The 16,023-nt window shown below is 42.0% G+C and overlaps 1 protein-coding gene across 1 annotated transcript in view; it reads left to right on the top strand.

Annotated features, from left to right (window-relative positions):
• The window catches only part of LOC122808202 (rootletin-like), a 295,087-nt gene extending 279,467 nt beyond the window's left edge, over positions 1-15,620 (top strand). The window contains exon 8 of the mRNA XM_044079171.1: positions 15,455-15,620. Coding sequence (XP_043935106.1) covers positions 15,455-15,620 — 166 coding nt within the window. The remainder of the gene's footprint in view (positions 1-15,454) is intronic.
• Positions 15,621-16,023: the final 403 nt, after the last annotated feature.

Here is a 16,023-nt window from a genome sequence, read left to right on the forward strand (position 1 = left end):
ACACATGTGTCCATACCATCGTAATCTGTTCTTTTTGATCTTTTCTGCAATCGGAGCTACTTTGGCTTCTGCTCTTATGTCCTCATTTCTTCGCCTGTCCCGCAGTGTGCATCCCACCACCTTTCTCAGGCACTTCATTTCCATCACCTCTAGCTTCTTCAACTGTTCGGCCTTTACTGCCCAGGTTTCTGTACCATACAGTAGTACTTGTCGCACCACTGTCTTGTACACCTTACTTTTCAGCTTCTTTGGCATTCTTCTGTCATATACTACACCTGATACTCTATGCCAGTTGGCTGCAGCCCCTGTGATTCTAGCTTTGACCTCTTCATTCAGACTACCCTTCTCATCAACCACCCCTCCCAGATACTTGAAACTGTTTACCTCTTCCACTATCTTCCCATCTATCTCTATTCTCAGCTTCTTCTGATTTCCCCAATCTGCTGCCATTACCACTGTCTTATCTGTGCTTAGTTTCATCCCATGTGCCTTCAGATTTGCATTCCATTCTCCAATCCTTTGCTGAAGTTCTAGATCAGAGTCTGCCTGTACTGCCACATCGTCTGCATACAGCAGCTTTGTTGCTCTGACCCCTCCAACCTGTTTGCTGATGTAGTCCATTACCAGTATGAACAGCAGTGGGCTCAGAGCTGAACCCTGGTGTACACCCACTCCCACTGGGAACCCCTCAGTGAGGCCAAACACTGTTCGTACGAGTCAGTGGGTCCTTGTACATAGCCTGTACTAATTCTACCAATGTTTCTGGGACTTCAAACCACCGCAGTACTGCCCATATCAGCTTTCTTGGGACCTTGTCATATGCTTTCTCCAAGTCTAGGAAAGCCCAGTTTGACTCTCTCCTCTTCTCAAGTATCTGTCTCAATGCAAACATCGCGTCAATTGTGCTGCATCCTGATCTGAATCCGAACTGTTCATCTCCCATCTTGCATTCTACTGTTCTGAGTATCCGTTTATCAATCACCCTCTCCAGAACTTTCATGCAATGTGGTAGGAGTTTGATGCCTCTGTACTGTCCACAGTTGTGGATGTCCCCTTTGTTCTTGTACACTGGCATGAGTATGCTTATTCTCCAGTCATCTGGGATACGCCTTTCTCTCCACACTGCAATTAGTACCCTCAGGAGCCATTTCTCCCCTAGCTCACCCAGCATCATTATCATATCTGCTGTGACCTCATCTGAGCCTGCTGCTTTCCCTGACTTCATTTTCCTTAGTGCTGCTCTTACTTCTTCTAAGCTGGGCTCCTCTTCTACTCTCATTGTAGGTTGTTTCTGGGGCAGTACCACTTCTGTGGGGTTTTCTTCTTTCAGAAGCTGCTGGAAATACTCCTTCCATCTGCCTTTGTTGTCCTCTGGGCTGGTGAGCATGTTGTTGCTGGTATCCCTTATGAAGGGTGTCTGACTATCTTCTTTATCTTTCTGTCTTTGCCTTGCAACCTGGTATAGTTTCTTTGTGCCACTTACTGAGTCACTTTCCAGAAGTTGATAGAGTGCCTCTGATGCCCTATTCTTTGCTATTGCAAATTCTTTCTTAGTTTCTTTGTTAGCCAACCAGTAGTCCTTCCTAGCTTGGTCAGTCTTTTCAATCTCCCACTTCTTCCTGCACTCCTTCTTTCTTTCGATTACTTCCTGCACTTCTGCATTCCACCACCAGCTTTCCTTATGTACCTTATTTCCATACCTGGCTCGGCCACATATCTTTTCTGTAGTCCTAACACATGCTGTTTTAGGCGCTGCCACTCTTCTTCAACTCCACCTATTTCCTCCTCTTCTTGGGGTGCTAGAGCCCTGAGTAATTCCTTGAACTGCTGTACTTTCTCTCCAGTCAACTTCCAGGTCTTCAGCCTGGTCTCTGTTGACCTTAGAGCCTTCTCTGACCACTGCTTGCAGCTGATTGTGGCAACTACTGGTTTATGCTGTGAACCAACTGTTTCACTGGGGATGACTTTGCAATCATGGAATCTACCCCAGTGCCTTTTCCTTACTAGGAGGAAGTCTACCTGAGTTGCATGTTGGCTACTCTTGTATGTGATCTTGTGACTGTCTCTTTCTGAACCATGTGTTGGCTACTATCAAGCCATTTGCCAGACATAAGTCTAGAATGGCTTCTCCTTCTTTATTCCTATTGCTCCACCCATGTGGATCCAGGCAGTCCTCATATCCTGTTCTGTTTGTCCCAATATGTGCATTTAAGTCATTATCAACACCAATTCATGTTGTCCTGCTTTATCTAGTAGGTCCTGCAACTGCTGTCTGAATGCACTCTTTTCCTCACTATCACAACCCTGCTGTGGGGCATAGGCTGAGATTATGAATACTGTCCTATCATTACACTGGAGTCTGATTGCCATGAGTCTGTCATTAATTCTGATGATATCCCTCACTGACTTCTGAAGCCTCTGTCTCACCACAGTTCCTACACCATTTCTAGCCTGTCCACCACCTGAGTTGTAGAGGCTGGATCCCAAGCCAAGTGGCTTTGTTGCACTGCCCTTCCATCTCATCTGTTGGATACATAGGATGTCCAGCCTCCTCCGTATCATCATGTCATCCACTTCTACGCTGCGTCCTGTCAGTGAACCTACATTAAGCGTAGCAATTCTCAGTTCATGTTTGGCAGGTTGGTTGGTTTTATGTCCAGCTTTCACTCAACAGAGCTATCCCAGGTAACCCAGGCTGGGCAACTAGACACCAGCCAGCCAGTAGCCTATTGACCCAGGGCTGCTGGGCTTTTTATGGCGGGCACACACTGGAAACTAGGGGCACATAAACCCCTCCCACTGTTAGCATGGGTCCCTGGCATGGGTCAGAGAGTAGGCCGGGTCCTCAACCCACTTATCACCGGTAACTACCCATGCCCATTTGTTGGCGACAGTCAACATGACCGAATCACCTAGAGCCATATTTTACACCGTCGAGTGGCTAGCCCTGCCACGGCGCGCAGTTTGTGATCCGTGTTCTCCTATCTTGAGGATACTGCGCACCACAATAGATGTCCAAAGCGGTTGGTCTTTTTACAACTCTTCCCCCCATTGGGCACCTTGTAGAGTCTGTGCTGTTGCCCACAGCTCCATTCATTGGCGAGTTTGAGATGGAAACACTCAGCATGTTTTTCGGACATGGGAGAAACCCCACGGAGACACAGAGATAACATGCAAACTCCAAACAGGCATTAGTCGGAGGTCAGGATCGAACCTTGTACCTTGTGCATTGGAGGCGAAGACCTTAACCACTTGCCTATCTTTTCTAAATCCAGAGCTGGATTTGCCACAGCAGTCTTACAGGGCCTGATTGCCAGCCCTAATGCTTCTTAACTACCTCCACCCATCCTCAGCTTTGGGAATCAACCCAAATGTGATGACTGCAGCAGTAAAACACGAAAAACATAGTACATTTGTGTACACTTACCATAAATGTAGATGTTCAAGTGTATTCTCTGTTGCAGTCCTGGTTACACTCCCTCCAGCAAATAACTCACACCGTTGAGAAGAAAAAAATCTTTATATAACACGCAAAGCTTTCAGGTTATACACCCTTCCTCAATGCTTAATACAGGTTAAATCACAAACAGTGACTTAAGTAAGAACCCAATACTATCACATGACTTGCAGCCCAAAAGTCATATGATCAAGAAGATTAATAAAAACATATAAACATTAAAACATTTGGAATTAAATACTCTAAATAAATACATGATTTAAATATATGTACTATAAGCAATATATATCTAGATCTATACAAAATATATATAGGGGTTGGGAGGGTGGCCTAATGGTTAAGGTGTTTGCCTTACAAACACAAGGTGCAAGGTTTGAGTTTCACAAGGGATAATTGGCTAGGCTTAAAATGGCTCACAAGGGCAGTTAGCCTAGTACTAATCTATGAACCTATCAATCTATATATATCATATAAAATAAAACATATTTTAGATTTTATTATTTCAACTTAGTGCGTTATATTCTAATTAAAATAGGTTTTAAAGAAATAGCAGAGTTCAGACCAGGAAGACTATCAGCCGATAGTCTAATGATCCATTCATACTCTCTAATTTCTAAAAGGTTCCCTGTGTCACCACCTCTACTTGATATATAAACTCTATCGATTACCCTAAATTTAAACCTATGATTTATTCCATGTGCATTAATATGTTTATATAAAGCATTGTTCTCACATGCCCTTCTTATCTTTGATTTGTGCTCTATTATACGTTCTTTTAATTTTCTGGTCGTTTTTCCTACATCGAAAGAAGGACAGGCTACACATGTTGCAAGATAAACCACGTAGTTAGTTGTACAAGTAGCTGGAACATTAAATGTTAATGTTTTATTTGTTGTTGGATGTACAAATACATTGCTCATATAAATGTTATTAGTATCATTATATATATCACTACAACAACTACAGTTTCTGCAGCAAAAAGTACCTCTCTTATCAGTTTTATTGGGACCTTGTGTATCTTCCCAAAAGTCTTTAAAACATAGCATACTTTTTAATGTTTTCATATTTTTATATGCAAACTGTGGCCTGTCACCTAAAACTACTTTAATTTCCTCAGATGCCATTAACACCATCCAGTATTTATTTATAACTCTTTTGACTAAGTATGACATTATATTATATGATGTAACATATCTTACATTCCCATCATCTTGCTGAGCACAGTTGTTAATGTCTATATACTCATCAGTTGATAAGAAAATAGGTTTAAACATAGTATGCCTATTATTTACTACTTTATTCTTAACATGCATCCCTCCCTCCAGCCCCCTGAATTATCCTTACTTGTACCAGTCTTTTTTGTTTGGCATATTTTGTATCATTGGTATTTGCTTTTTGCTGGGGGTGTTCCATACCATGTAATTGCTTCCTATTTTGGGAGCACTTGACATCTGGGGCAAGAAAAACTGATGTAATGGCATCGGTTGCATGTTTTATACCCCTGACGACCTGACATCATGGAAGAAGCGACAGCATCCAACGCAGAAATCCCAACACTCTGGTATTCAGGCTGCCTGAGGGCTTCCTACAGGCAGATAACCCAAATGTGATGACTGCAACAGTGAATACACTCGAACATCTACATTTATGGTAAGTGTTCATAGGTAGGTACTAGGCTATCTGCCTGAGGGCATTTATAAGCCTAGCCAGAGTGTGTCAGCTTTTGCCACTCCATTGATTAATTAACTGAGCCTCTGTCAAGCAGAACCAATGAAGTGATCCCAGGGGTGTATTTTCTGTTACTCATCCACTCATCAAGGTTTCTCTTGAAGAGTGTTAGTGAGGGGCTCTGCCTGATGTAATTTGGAATTTTGTTCCAAAGCATGAGGAGTCTCTGCAACAGGAATCTATCCCTCCTGCATGCTCTGTTATTGTTGTGGTGAGGTTTAGCTCACTAGAGCGCATGGCTCGCAGTGACTTGGATTTCTTTAGGTGGAGCATGTCCATCAATTCTGAGTTGGACATGGCTTTGTAAGTCAAGCAGAGATAACCTCTGAGTAAGCGAAATGCCACTGAGTACAGCCGGAGTTTTTTCAGTCGGGCTGCATAGGACATATGTTTGAGGCCAGTAATCCTCTTGGTGAGGTACTTTTGTGGTCTTTCCAGCTGTTGAAAGTGTCTTGTGAGGTACATCCCAAATGGGGCATTGTACTCTATGATGGGTTTGATGAATGACGAGTAGAGGGGCACTATAACCTCTTTATTTCTAGATGTGAATCCTTTAGTAATTAGATGGGCCACATAGAAGGATTTCCTAACTACTTTGGAAATATGATTGTCAAAGGAGAGATTACTATATCTACCTGTGTCCCCAGATCTCCAATTACCTGTACTTTCTCTGCACTTCCCTTTGGCTTATCCACTGTTCCCAGAGTATTAACAAAATGCCTGGCTCCAGTCGTTGCTTACTGCAAACAGAGAAATATTCAAATTTACCCGTACATGGATGACTGCCTGATTCAGGCAGACAGTCAGGAAATGCTGTTGCAGCACCTGACATTTGTAAAAAGCCTTCTAACCTCCCTGGGGTACACCATCAATGAAAATAAATCAAAATTAGTCCCCAGTCAAAAGACTGTATTCCTGGGAGCAAGCTTGAACTCAGCATCCCAGATGGCATTCCTCACTCCAGATCAACAAGCCTATCTGACAGACTGTTTTACTCAAATGGCCACCAGAACCTAGCTTTCCACAAGGAAAATCCTGCAGGCCCTAGGGTTCCATGGCCTCATGCATCCTACTAATTCCATATGCCAGACTGCATATGATGAAACTTCAATGTTACTTAAAAAGTCTTTGGTGCCAACACTCTCAGGACCTGGAAACTGTCATTCCTATAATACCCTGTCTAAGGACAGAGTTTTTTTTGGTGGGCAGCAGCATGCAACCACAACAAGGGACTGCTCTTTACTCAACCCCACGTTGCCCAGACCCTAACCACAAATGCATCAGACTATGCCTGGGGGGACCACATGGACGGCAAGTGCATTCAGGGCCACTGGAGCCCAATCCAAATTCATCTGCACATCATCCAAAAAGAGATGCTAGCTGTGCAGCACACTGACAGCTTTTAGATCCCTACTCTCACCAGGACACCTACTAATAAAAACAGACAACACCACAGTTATGTGGTACTTCAAACAAGCAGGGGGGAACCCACTTTTATCCACTCTGCATGCTAGCCATGGCCCTGTGGAACACGGCCTTAGACATCTAGGTCCATCTGCAAGCTCAATTCCTGCCAGGCAAACAATACTCACTGACAGACGACAAGCAGAAATCTTGTAGACCCACACAAGTGGCAACTAGAGCCCAGCAACTTCAACCTTCTGATTTAGAAATGGGGGACCCCAGAGGTGGATTTCTTTGGCTCCCCCCCCTCACCAGCTCAGCAAATTCTGCACCAGGACACCTCACAGCAGGGCCTGGAAAGTGGATGCCCTATCCGTCCAGTGGGAAAATCTATCAATTTATGCCTTTCCCCACTGCCCCTTCTGTCAAGAGTATTGCTCAAGATAAGACAGGACAGACCAAGGACAATTTGGATTGTCCTGGACTGGCCACACCAGCACTGGTACCCACTCCTGCGCAGCCTGTCACTGGTGTCACCCTGGCACCTACACCAGAACCCAACCCTGCTCTCTCAGCAGGGGGGACACATCTTGCATCCACAACTGCAATCCCTAAATCTTGCAGCCTGGCTTATTCCTTGAACTCTCCCCCAGTAACCAGCCTAAGCAAGTAGGTGCTGGACATCATTCTTGAAGCCAGAAGACCCAGTACAAGGAAATCCTATGCTGATAAGTGGAAAAGGTACTGTTCCTGGATTTGATCTAAAGGAGAGGACACAACTCTGCCCTCCCTGCCTCTAATCATGGATTACGTAGCAGATCTACTCCACAGAGGCCTATCCTTTTCCTCCATTAAGATCTATGCCTCTGCCATTTCGGCTCATTACACCAACAAGCCACCTCTCTTCTCTCACCCTCTTAACAAACAGTTCCTGAGAGGGGCAGTAAGTTTAAGGTCACCTAGGAGAGCACCCACCCCTGTTTGTGACCTTAACTTTGTACTGGAAAAGCTCACGCTACCCCCCTTTGAGCCTGCGGCGTCAGCAGAGTTAAAATTCCTTTCTTGGAAAACAGCCTTGCTTCTGGCCATCACTTCAGCTAGAAGAGTGTCTGAGCTACAAGCACTTATGGCTTTGGAACCCTTCAGTATTTTCCATGCTGACAGGGTTTCCCCTCAGGACTAACCCTTCCTTTATGCTTAAAATGGTGTCCAGTGTGGCTCTCAACCAATCTCTCCATTTGCCAGCCTACTTCCCTAATCCCCAAAATAAAGGAGAAAGGATCCTGCTCTCCTTGTATATGCACAGACAGCTCAGATTCCACCTTGATAGGACTAAGACCTTCAGGAACTCTGACTAGTTATTTTTCAGCTTTGCACCAGGGGCAGAGGGAAAGGCCATTTCAAAGCAAACAATTTCCAAATGGATAGCACAATGCATCCATTTCTGCTATGAGCACCATGGGAAACCAACCCCTCAGGGGTCAGAACGTACTCCACTATGGCAACTTCCACCTCTACAGCATTACTCAGGAGAGTCCCTACCAGGGACATCCTGGAAGCTGCTACCTGGAGGTCTGTACACACATTCACCAACCATTACCACCTGCCTTTCTTTTCCAAATCCAGGGCGGGTTTTGCAACAGCAGTCCTGCAAGGCATACTAGCCAGCTCCAACTCTTCTTGACTGCCTCTACCCTTCAGCTTTGGGACCCTACCCAAGTGTGATGACTGCAACAGTGAAACACGAAGAACATAGTACAGTTGTGTACACTTACCATAAATGTAGATGTTCAAGTGTATTCACTGTTGCAGTCCTGGATTCCCTCCCTCCAGCCCCCTTGTCTCTCTCTCTCTCCCCTCTTTGTCTATTACTCACCCCCTTCAGGAGTATTGGTATTTACTTTTTAACTGGTGGTGTTTTCCCCACCATAACTTAGCTCCCTATTTGGGGGGGGGGGCTCTTGAAATTTGGGGCAAGAAAAACTGATGTAATGGCATCGGCTGCCTGTTTTTATACCCCTGACGACCTGACGTCAGTCCCGGAGCGACAGCTACCGATGCAGAAAGTCTCTGGTATTCAGGCCAACTGAGGGCTACCTGCAGGCAGATAACCCAAATGTGATGACTGCAACAATGAATACACTTGAACATCTAAATTTATGGTAAGTCTATACAACTGTACTTTACTTTTAATTGTAGGCAGTACCGAAAACTTTTTGGAAATTGAGATATTTTGAGATATTTCTCTGTTTTTTGGGTTTTTTTTTAACCTGTTCTAGTTGTAGAATCTCAGTCGGATTTTGATTTGTTTTCTAAACATTTCAGTTAAATTATGACATAAAACATGAACATACATTGCATATACATTTAATTTCTTTTTAACAATGATTTATTTCAACATTATAAGAATGTATCAGTCACTGCCTTCCTTTAAACCTGACTCCTCCTCCTCAGTATTATTTTGCTTGAATTGAACCCACAAATTCCATTTCTATGGAATTTGCTCCTTCCCTTTTGTAAACATCCAACATCAACTTTTTTATCACCATTTCAATATACAGTTGGTCAAGATTTTGATTTCCATTTTCTAGTAATTGGCTTTTTTGGCAGCCAGTAGCATTAAACTTAGGCCTTGGGAGCTGGTATAATAGATAAGGTGTTTACCCCACAGACACAAGATACAGGGTTTGATTCTTACCTCTGAAAGGGAAATTGGCTAGGCTTAAAATAGCCTGCAAGGCAGCTAGCCTAGTACTGAAGTATGAACTTGTGAACATTACTGTTTATAGGCAATTCAGATCCTGGGTCCCAGCTCAAAAGAATCATTTCCTTTGTTATGGACATTTGCTCCACTAACATTTCTGACAGAGTAGTGTGTAGGGAATCATTAAAATCAGCAAACTGGTTACACTCCCAAAAACATATTCCCAGGTCTGTCCTTTCTATCACACCTCTAGCATTTGTTATTGCCCTGTGGGAAAATCTCTGAAGTTTGCTTGGAGTTTAAAAATACTTATACAAACATGTCCAAGCAGAAATCCTGAACCTTCCAGTCTTTGTCACATACTTGGGAGTCATACAGATGCCCCAATTCTTCATTTCTAAAGTACTTTTCCCATTTCTCTTCCCAGTTTTTTCTAACCTCCAATGATTGATTCTTTTAGTTATTGTGTAGTATTTTATACACCTTTCTAATTATCCATTTTTAATAGCATCTTCTATTGTAGACTCAACTAAAACTCTACCATAGCTGGTCGTTCACTTAGTACTCCCCCATCTCTTTTTCTTTGCCCAATACCCTGATTTCAATCCCTGTTTTGGAAAGCAGTATCATCTATGGTTCAAACTTCTTCTTGGCCTCAATCCACTCTTTTAACTTTTCCTCTCTAGTTATTTGTTCCCAATACCATGTTGTTTTTACCACTTTCGCCAATAAATTCCAACTCCCTCTTGCCTGTTTTTTGTACTTTTACTTGCAGTCAACCGTATTGGTAAAATCTCGTCTGTCCATTTCTGTGTTGGCTTAATTCATAAAATATTTTCTCCCACTTTTGAATATAAAGTTCTGAATGGTTGTTTGTTTAAGGATCTGCATCTGGAATCCTACTCCGCCCTTTTAATTTTAATTATTTTACTTCATTCTGCTTTTGTTTACCAGGAAAGTCTGACTGCCTTTAGCTAATTCCCTTTTCAGCGGAAGCTCGAGGAGAAAATCCCCCCAGATTTTTACAGAATTTATCAAGATTATGCATAGAATGATACTGTACAAGTAGTATATTGGTATAGGAGGTGGTATGGTTTTGCTTGATATGTCCAAGAGAGATTAATTGAAAAAGAGAGAATAGAGAGTAGCGGAACGGAAACACGTAATATAGTAAGAGAACTTATTAAAGGTATAGAGTGCCTTCTGACGAGCTTATGACTGTAGAATCTTGTCGAGTATATTAATGGGTTGGAGAGTAACAAGTAAGTGACGTATATCAAAAAGAATAGCAACCGGAGTATAGGCAGAAAGGAGGGTGAGGAAAAGGAGTGGGTGGGTGACTTTAACTACCCCTCTATAGACTGGGAAATTTGCACTGCCTCAAACTCAGAGGCCCAATGCTTCCTGGAATTTATTAACACAAACTCACTGGTACAGATAGTGCAGCTTCCAATCAGAGAATCAAACGTACTAGATGTGATACTCACCAATAGGGAGGGGGCTGTCCTTACTTGTGAGGTCAGATCACAAAGCTGTCTCCTTTGAAGCAAAAGTCGACCTGTAAAACTCAGCTAAACCAGTAATAGTTAAGAACTATTTTAAGGTAAACCACAATTTGTCAAAATGTAGGGCCTCCCCTAAGACCACAGCTACCTATGCAGAATTATTCACAGAATCCCTATACAAACATTTGAATGGCTGCATAGATGCCTCTGTACCTTCCAGAAGTAAACACAAAACACACACTAAAAGCAAATTCCACTGATGAAATCCTCACCTGAACAGAATGTATAATAAAAGAAAAAAATTCTTGCCAAAATCAGGAAGAGCAACTCCCTTCAAGACAAGTGCTGTCTTATTCATCTAAACAAGAAACTAAGAGGTCCAATTAAGTCCAACAAGCCAGCTATGAGGTCAGGATATCCTTGCAGGCTAAGGACAATCACAAGGCCCTCTTCAGCTGTGTCTAGAACCTTAAAGGTAACACACAGCAATGTGCTGAAATGGTGGTGTATGATACCACCTTCACCAATCAAGGTGATGCAGCAAATCTACTGGCTGATAAATTGTCAGATTTCAACCCCCCGACTACCCCAGCTCTTCCATGTGAAATCCCCTACAACTTGCTTCCCCCAACAATTAACAAGAACCAGGTGCTGGCTGCACTCACTAAAAACAAGAACAATACTTCTGTGGGTCAAGACTGCATACCCAGTTGCCACCTGAACAGTCTAAAACAAGATCTATCAGGACCACTTGAGGCATTCTTCAAACACAGCCTCAAAACAGGCTACTTTCCAAGTGAATGAAGGATTGTTACCGTCATTCCCCCTCCATAAGTGTGGACCATCAACTAACCTAGGGAACTACAGAACCATCAGTTTAATATGCAAAGCCACAGAATGTATTATCATGGAAATGATAAACAAAGACATTTGCAACCTACAGAAACTGGACCCATCTTAATTTTGCTTTTTAAAGGAATGTAGTACCTACTTAACCTGGTAGACTTCTTTGAGAGGGTCACCAAGGCAATAGTCAAGGGTAAAACAGAGCATACTGCGTGTCTTGACCTGGCCAAGGCATTCAATACAATACCTCGGTTGGGCATTGTTGTCATGTTCACTGAGCTAGGTCTAAATTTCTACATAATTCGCTGGATTGCCAGCTGGCTCACAGACAGGATCCAAGAAGTCAGGATTGGTGAGACCATCTCCACCAAGAGTCTAGTCACTGGTGGAGTACCTCAGGACTTAGTGTTGGGCCCAGTCCTGTTTGGCATCTACTTCTTAGAAATCATGTAAAAACCTCTGGCTCACCAAATTTGCAGATTACTGTAAACTGAAAGCTATTCTAGATTCCCCCAAGTCACCAACATCTTGCTATAGGGTTTTAACACAGACCAGTGATGGGTGCCAAAGTCATGGCCTAAAACTGAGTGCCAAAAATGCATTATAATGCATTTTGGGGAAACTGTCAGCCCAAGTTAATTACTCCTTTGATAAAACACTCCTAAGGGTCGAACCAGTAGTAGGGGATCTGGGAAGATATGTCGATGGCAGTCATGCCTTTGCCCAACAGTTGGCTGAAGTAGTAAGAAAATCATTCTGTGTTTCCCAGTTTATAGCTAAGTGTATGGAATCCAGATCCAATGAAGTTATAGTATCTCTCCACTTGGCCCTTTTCATTGAGTACAATGACCCCTTTGGCATGTACTTAGACACTTGCAACAGTTGGAACACCCAAAAAGGTTTCTCACCAAGAGAATTCAGAGCATGAATACCCTGTTCTACACTGATCACATAAAGACTCTGGCTCTGTATTCATTATCTTACAGGCTGCTGCTGAGAGTGGATCTTTGCCTGGCTTACAGGGCTTCCTCAGATCCAGTTCTGATGGATCTGTAGCACATGCACAAAACAAATAGTACCTGAGACAGTAGACCTAGGGATCTGAACTTTGCTTGTGACATAAACAGAATGTGTTGGAGAGAGATGTACCCCAAAGGGTCCACACACTATGGAATAGACTCCACATCCATGTAAAACAGCATTCATCCCTGACCCCATTCAAATGAAACCTTGACAAATGGGTGGAAAATCGTAAATTTACACCTGGTCTGGCCCTCATGTCCCTTATGGACAGAGGCTGTCAATAAGAAAAATATTATTCTAACTACTCCCCCAATCCCTTTGGTACCTCCCTACTAACATGCCCCCCTCCTTATAGATACCCATGATATTCTGAATCTAAATAGGTTTGGGGTGCACAGCTAGGCTTGTAAGTGCCCTAGTGGTCATTAGGCTAATAACAGCTTATGGACCTGTGGGAAAGAGGTAGGAGTGGGGTGAAGTTGGAAAGAGGGAGTACGAAGTTGTGGGAGTATATATACTGAGAGGTGGTACTAGAAGAATTGGGGTTCCTATTAGATGACTGAAGATGCATTCTTTCGAATGCGCCTTGGTCGAACTTGAAAAGACGAAAAGGCAAAATGACGAAGTGGCATATAAGCAAATTCTTTCCCTGGGAAAGAAATTGTTTGGCTGCTTCTGATACTTTACCATTTTCGTCACTGTAGTGTGATCTTGGAGTTGGTATATTTAAGTGGGGGGGTGAAGCCCCCACTTTATGTTATAAGTGTTTTTTTTTTTTTTTTGGAACAGCGATTTTTTTCCCTTGGAAAAAAATCGCTGTTCTAAGCGTTCAAATTTGTAAGCTTTTGCTTACATTGGGTCGATAAATCATAATTCGCTTTTCTAAGCATTTGATGATTTTAATATAGACCCGGAGAATTGTGGGGGTGAATCAGAGCAGTGAGTGGAGTTTAGGAAGAGCTATGCAAGAGTGAAAGAGACACTAGGAGATAGCGAGGGGTGGAGAGCATCTTGGATTTGGGAGTAGGTTGCATAACTCACCGGCTATCTTTTCTTTTCAATTTGATTTATAACCTTCTGCTTGTGTTATGTATATGAGCATTAACTGCGTAATTTTAAAGTATCTGTTCAAATTAGATAACCCTAAGCCACCTTTTCTATGGGGAGAATCAAAATGTACTTAAATCTTGCCCTCTTTCTCACCTAAATAAATCCTTTCAACTCTTTATTACCATCCACAACTTCTCCTCTGACTGATAATTAACTGTGCCTGAACTGTATATAAAATTAAAAGGACTAAAATATTTTCACTGCTTGTATGTTGTTATCCTATCCATAATCAAGAGCTTTGTCTCTCGGCTTTTATATTACCTTGTGTTTAGTTTAGATGCCAAACAGAATCCTTTTTAATAATTACACCTAAATTGTTCCTCTTATGTCCCCGTAATGCTGAACTAATTCATGTGTGTGTACCTACTTTACTGTTAAAGCTTTTATATCCAGAAAAGATCTGAAACTGTGTCAAAATTTTCCATAGCACTTAAATGTCCTTTCTTGATTTATGAAATACAAAATATCATCTGCAAATAATGCTAACTTTTCTTGAATATCATACCAGTTATAGCCTTGATTTTGTGAGCCACTTATTTTCTTTCCCAGTGGTTCTAAGTATGAAGCAAATAACAATGGGGAAACAGGACAACCCTGCCAGGTTCCTATGTTCAAAACAGCTTATCAGATCGGACCCACCCACCTTAATTCTACTTACCTTTAATATAGATAAGATGTTGCTTTTTAGTTCCACAGCACTGGTTCTCCTAACTGTGGGTGTAACTTTCCACTCCTGAAAGCATGCTTGGTGTGTTTAAAAAAGTAATTTGTAAGCACTGCTTAGTGAGTGTAAGGTGTTTGTATCTGTTCCACTTTTTGTGTCTCCCCAGTACTTTGCTCATAAATATCCTACTTTTGTATACAAACATCTTGCAAAGCACTGGTGCTAAAACCAATGCTACCCGGTTTGTAAATGAAACTGTGCTTCAGCTGTATGTATCAATGGATCAGCCCTGTTGGAAGAAAGAAGTGGAAACATTTGAATTATGTATAATTTTACAGAACTGCTTACTGGTGAACAGTCTGTCTTTTACTCTAGTTAGCATAGTTTTTATTACATTTTTGAAAATTTTTTTTTTAAAAAAAATTTGAAAAAGCTGAAGAAGTCTTGGTATGGACCAAGATGAAAGAGCTTAATCATTTGGCTTGCTGGAATAAATGTTGTTGCTGATTAAACTTCTAAAGGACTTCTTATTGATATTTAAATATAAATTCAAAGGGGTGTAGGTGGTCTGACTCATTAAAAAAGCTTTGCTTTGAGGTTCATTGAAGAAGTCTAGGGGAACCTAATTTGAAATTTCTGCATTCACTTTTCTCATTGCTTTTTTGCTGCAAGAAAATAAGACTGCAGCATTTATAAATGTGTAATGTGCTGTCTGTAGAGGCATTGGCTCTTTGCTGAACTGCCGGTTTTAGCATCCTTCGTTCATAGGTTGGTACTAAGCTTACTGCCCATGCGAGCCAATTATCCCTTGTGAGACTCAAACCCTGCACCTTGTGTTTGTAAGGCAAACACCTTAATCATTAGGCCATCCTCCCAACCCTTACTTGGAAAGACAGGGAAATGAGGAACAGAGTCTGACAGTACTGTCTCCAGATGGCTCATAGATCATGACAGAAGTTTTTTTTTTTGTTTATTCCAGAGAAGTTGTGCTTAAGGCTGTCATTTTTTTATAGTCTGAAACTGGACATTGAAGAAGGGAAACAGAAGCTGCATGTTGCACAAGAGGCACAGACATCAAGCCAGATGAAGAATGAGGAGCTGCAGGCTGCCTTGAAAGAACTTGAGAGTCAGCGAGTCAAGGACAAGCAAGAGTTGCAGGAACTGAACAGACAGGTATGACTACTGAAAGGTGGTGCGAATAAGATCCTGATGAATGGTGTCTTTCATGTCCCCATATTCTTATCTGATATAATGTTGATATTAGAAAACAATAAATTCCAGTCTGTTTACAGAACAGGTATGCTCAAATATATGCTTGCATGTATTATAATAAAATTGCCAATCTTATTTCAATGGACTATCTGCACTGGGTAATGACTGGACGTTTCTCTTCTGCCAACCCTTTCTTTGCTTTTGTTTTTTTTAAGGAACAGCATATTAAAACAGCATTTTTATTTGTACATACAATGCAATACCCACGCGTGGTGCAGTTGTAATTTCAGTACTGATTTCTGATAAAATTATTTTATACTTGTGTGTTTATGCAATACTAATCAACTTGCCTAATGTCATGCAATCACTG

The sequence above is a fragment of the Protopterus annectens genome, chromosome 8.part0 (assembly GCF_019279795.1).
Source record: "Protopterus annectens isolate FY-2018-M chromosome 8.part0, PAN1.0, whole genome shotgun sequence".
Lineage (NCBI taxonomy): Eukaryota > Metazoa > Chordata > Ceratodontiformes > Protopteridae > Protopterus > Protopterus annectens.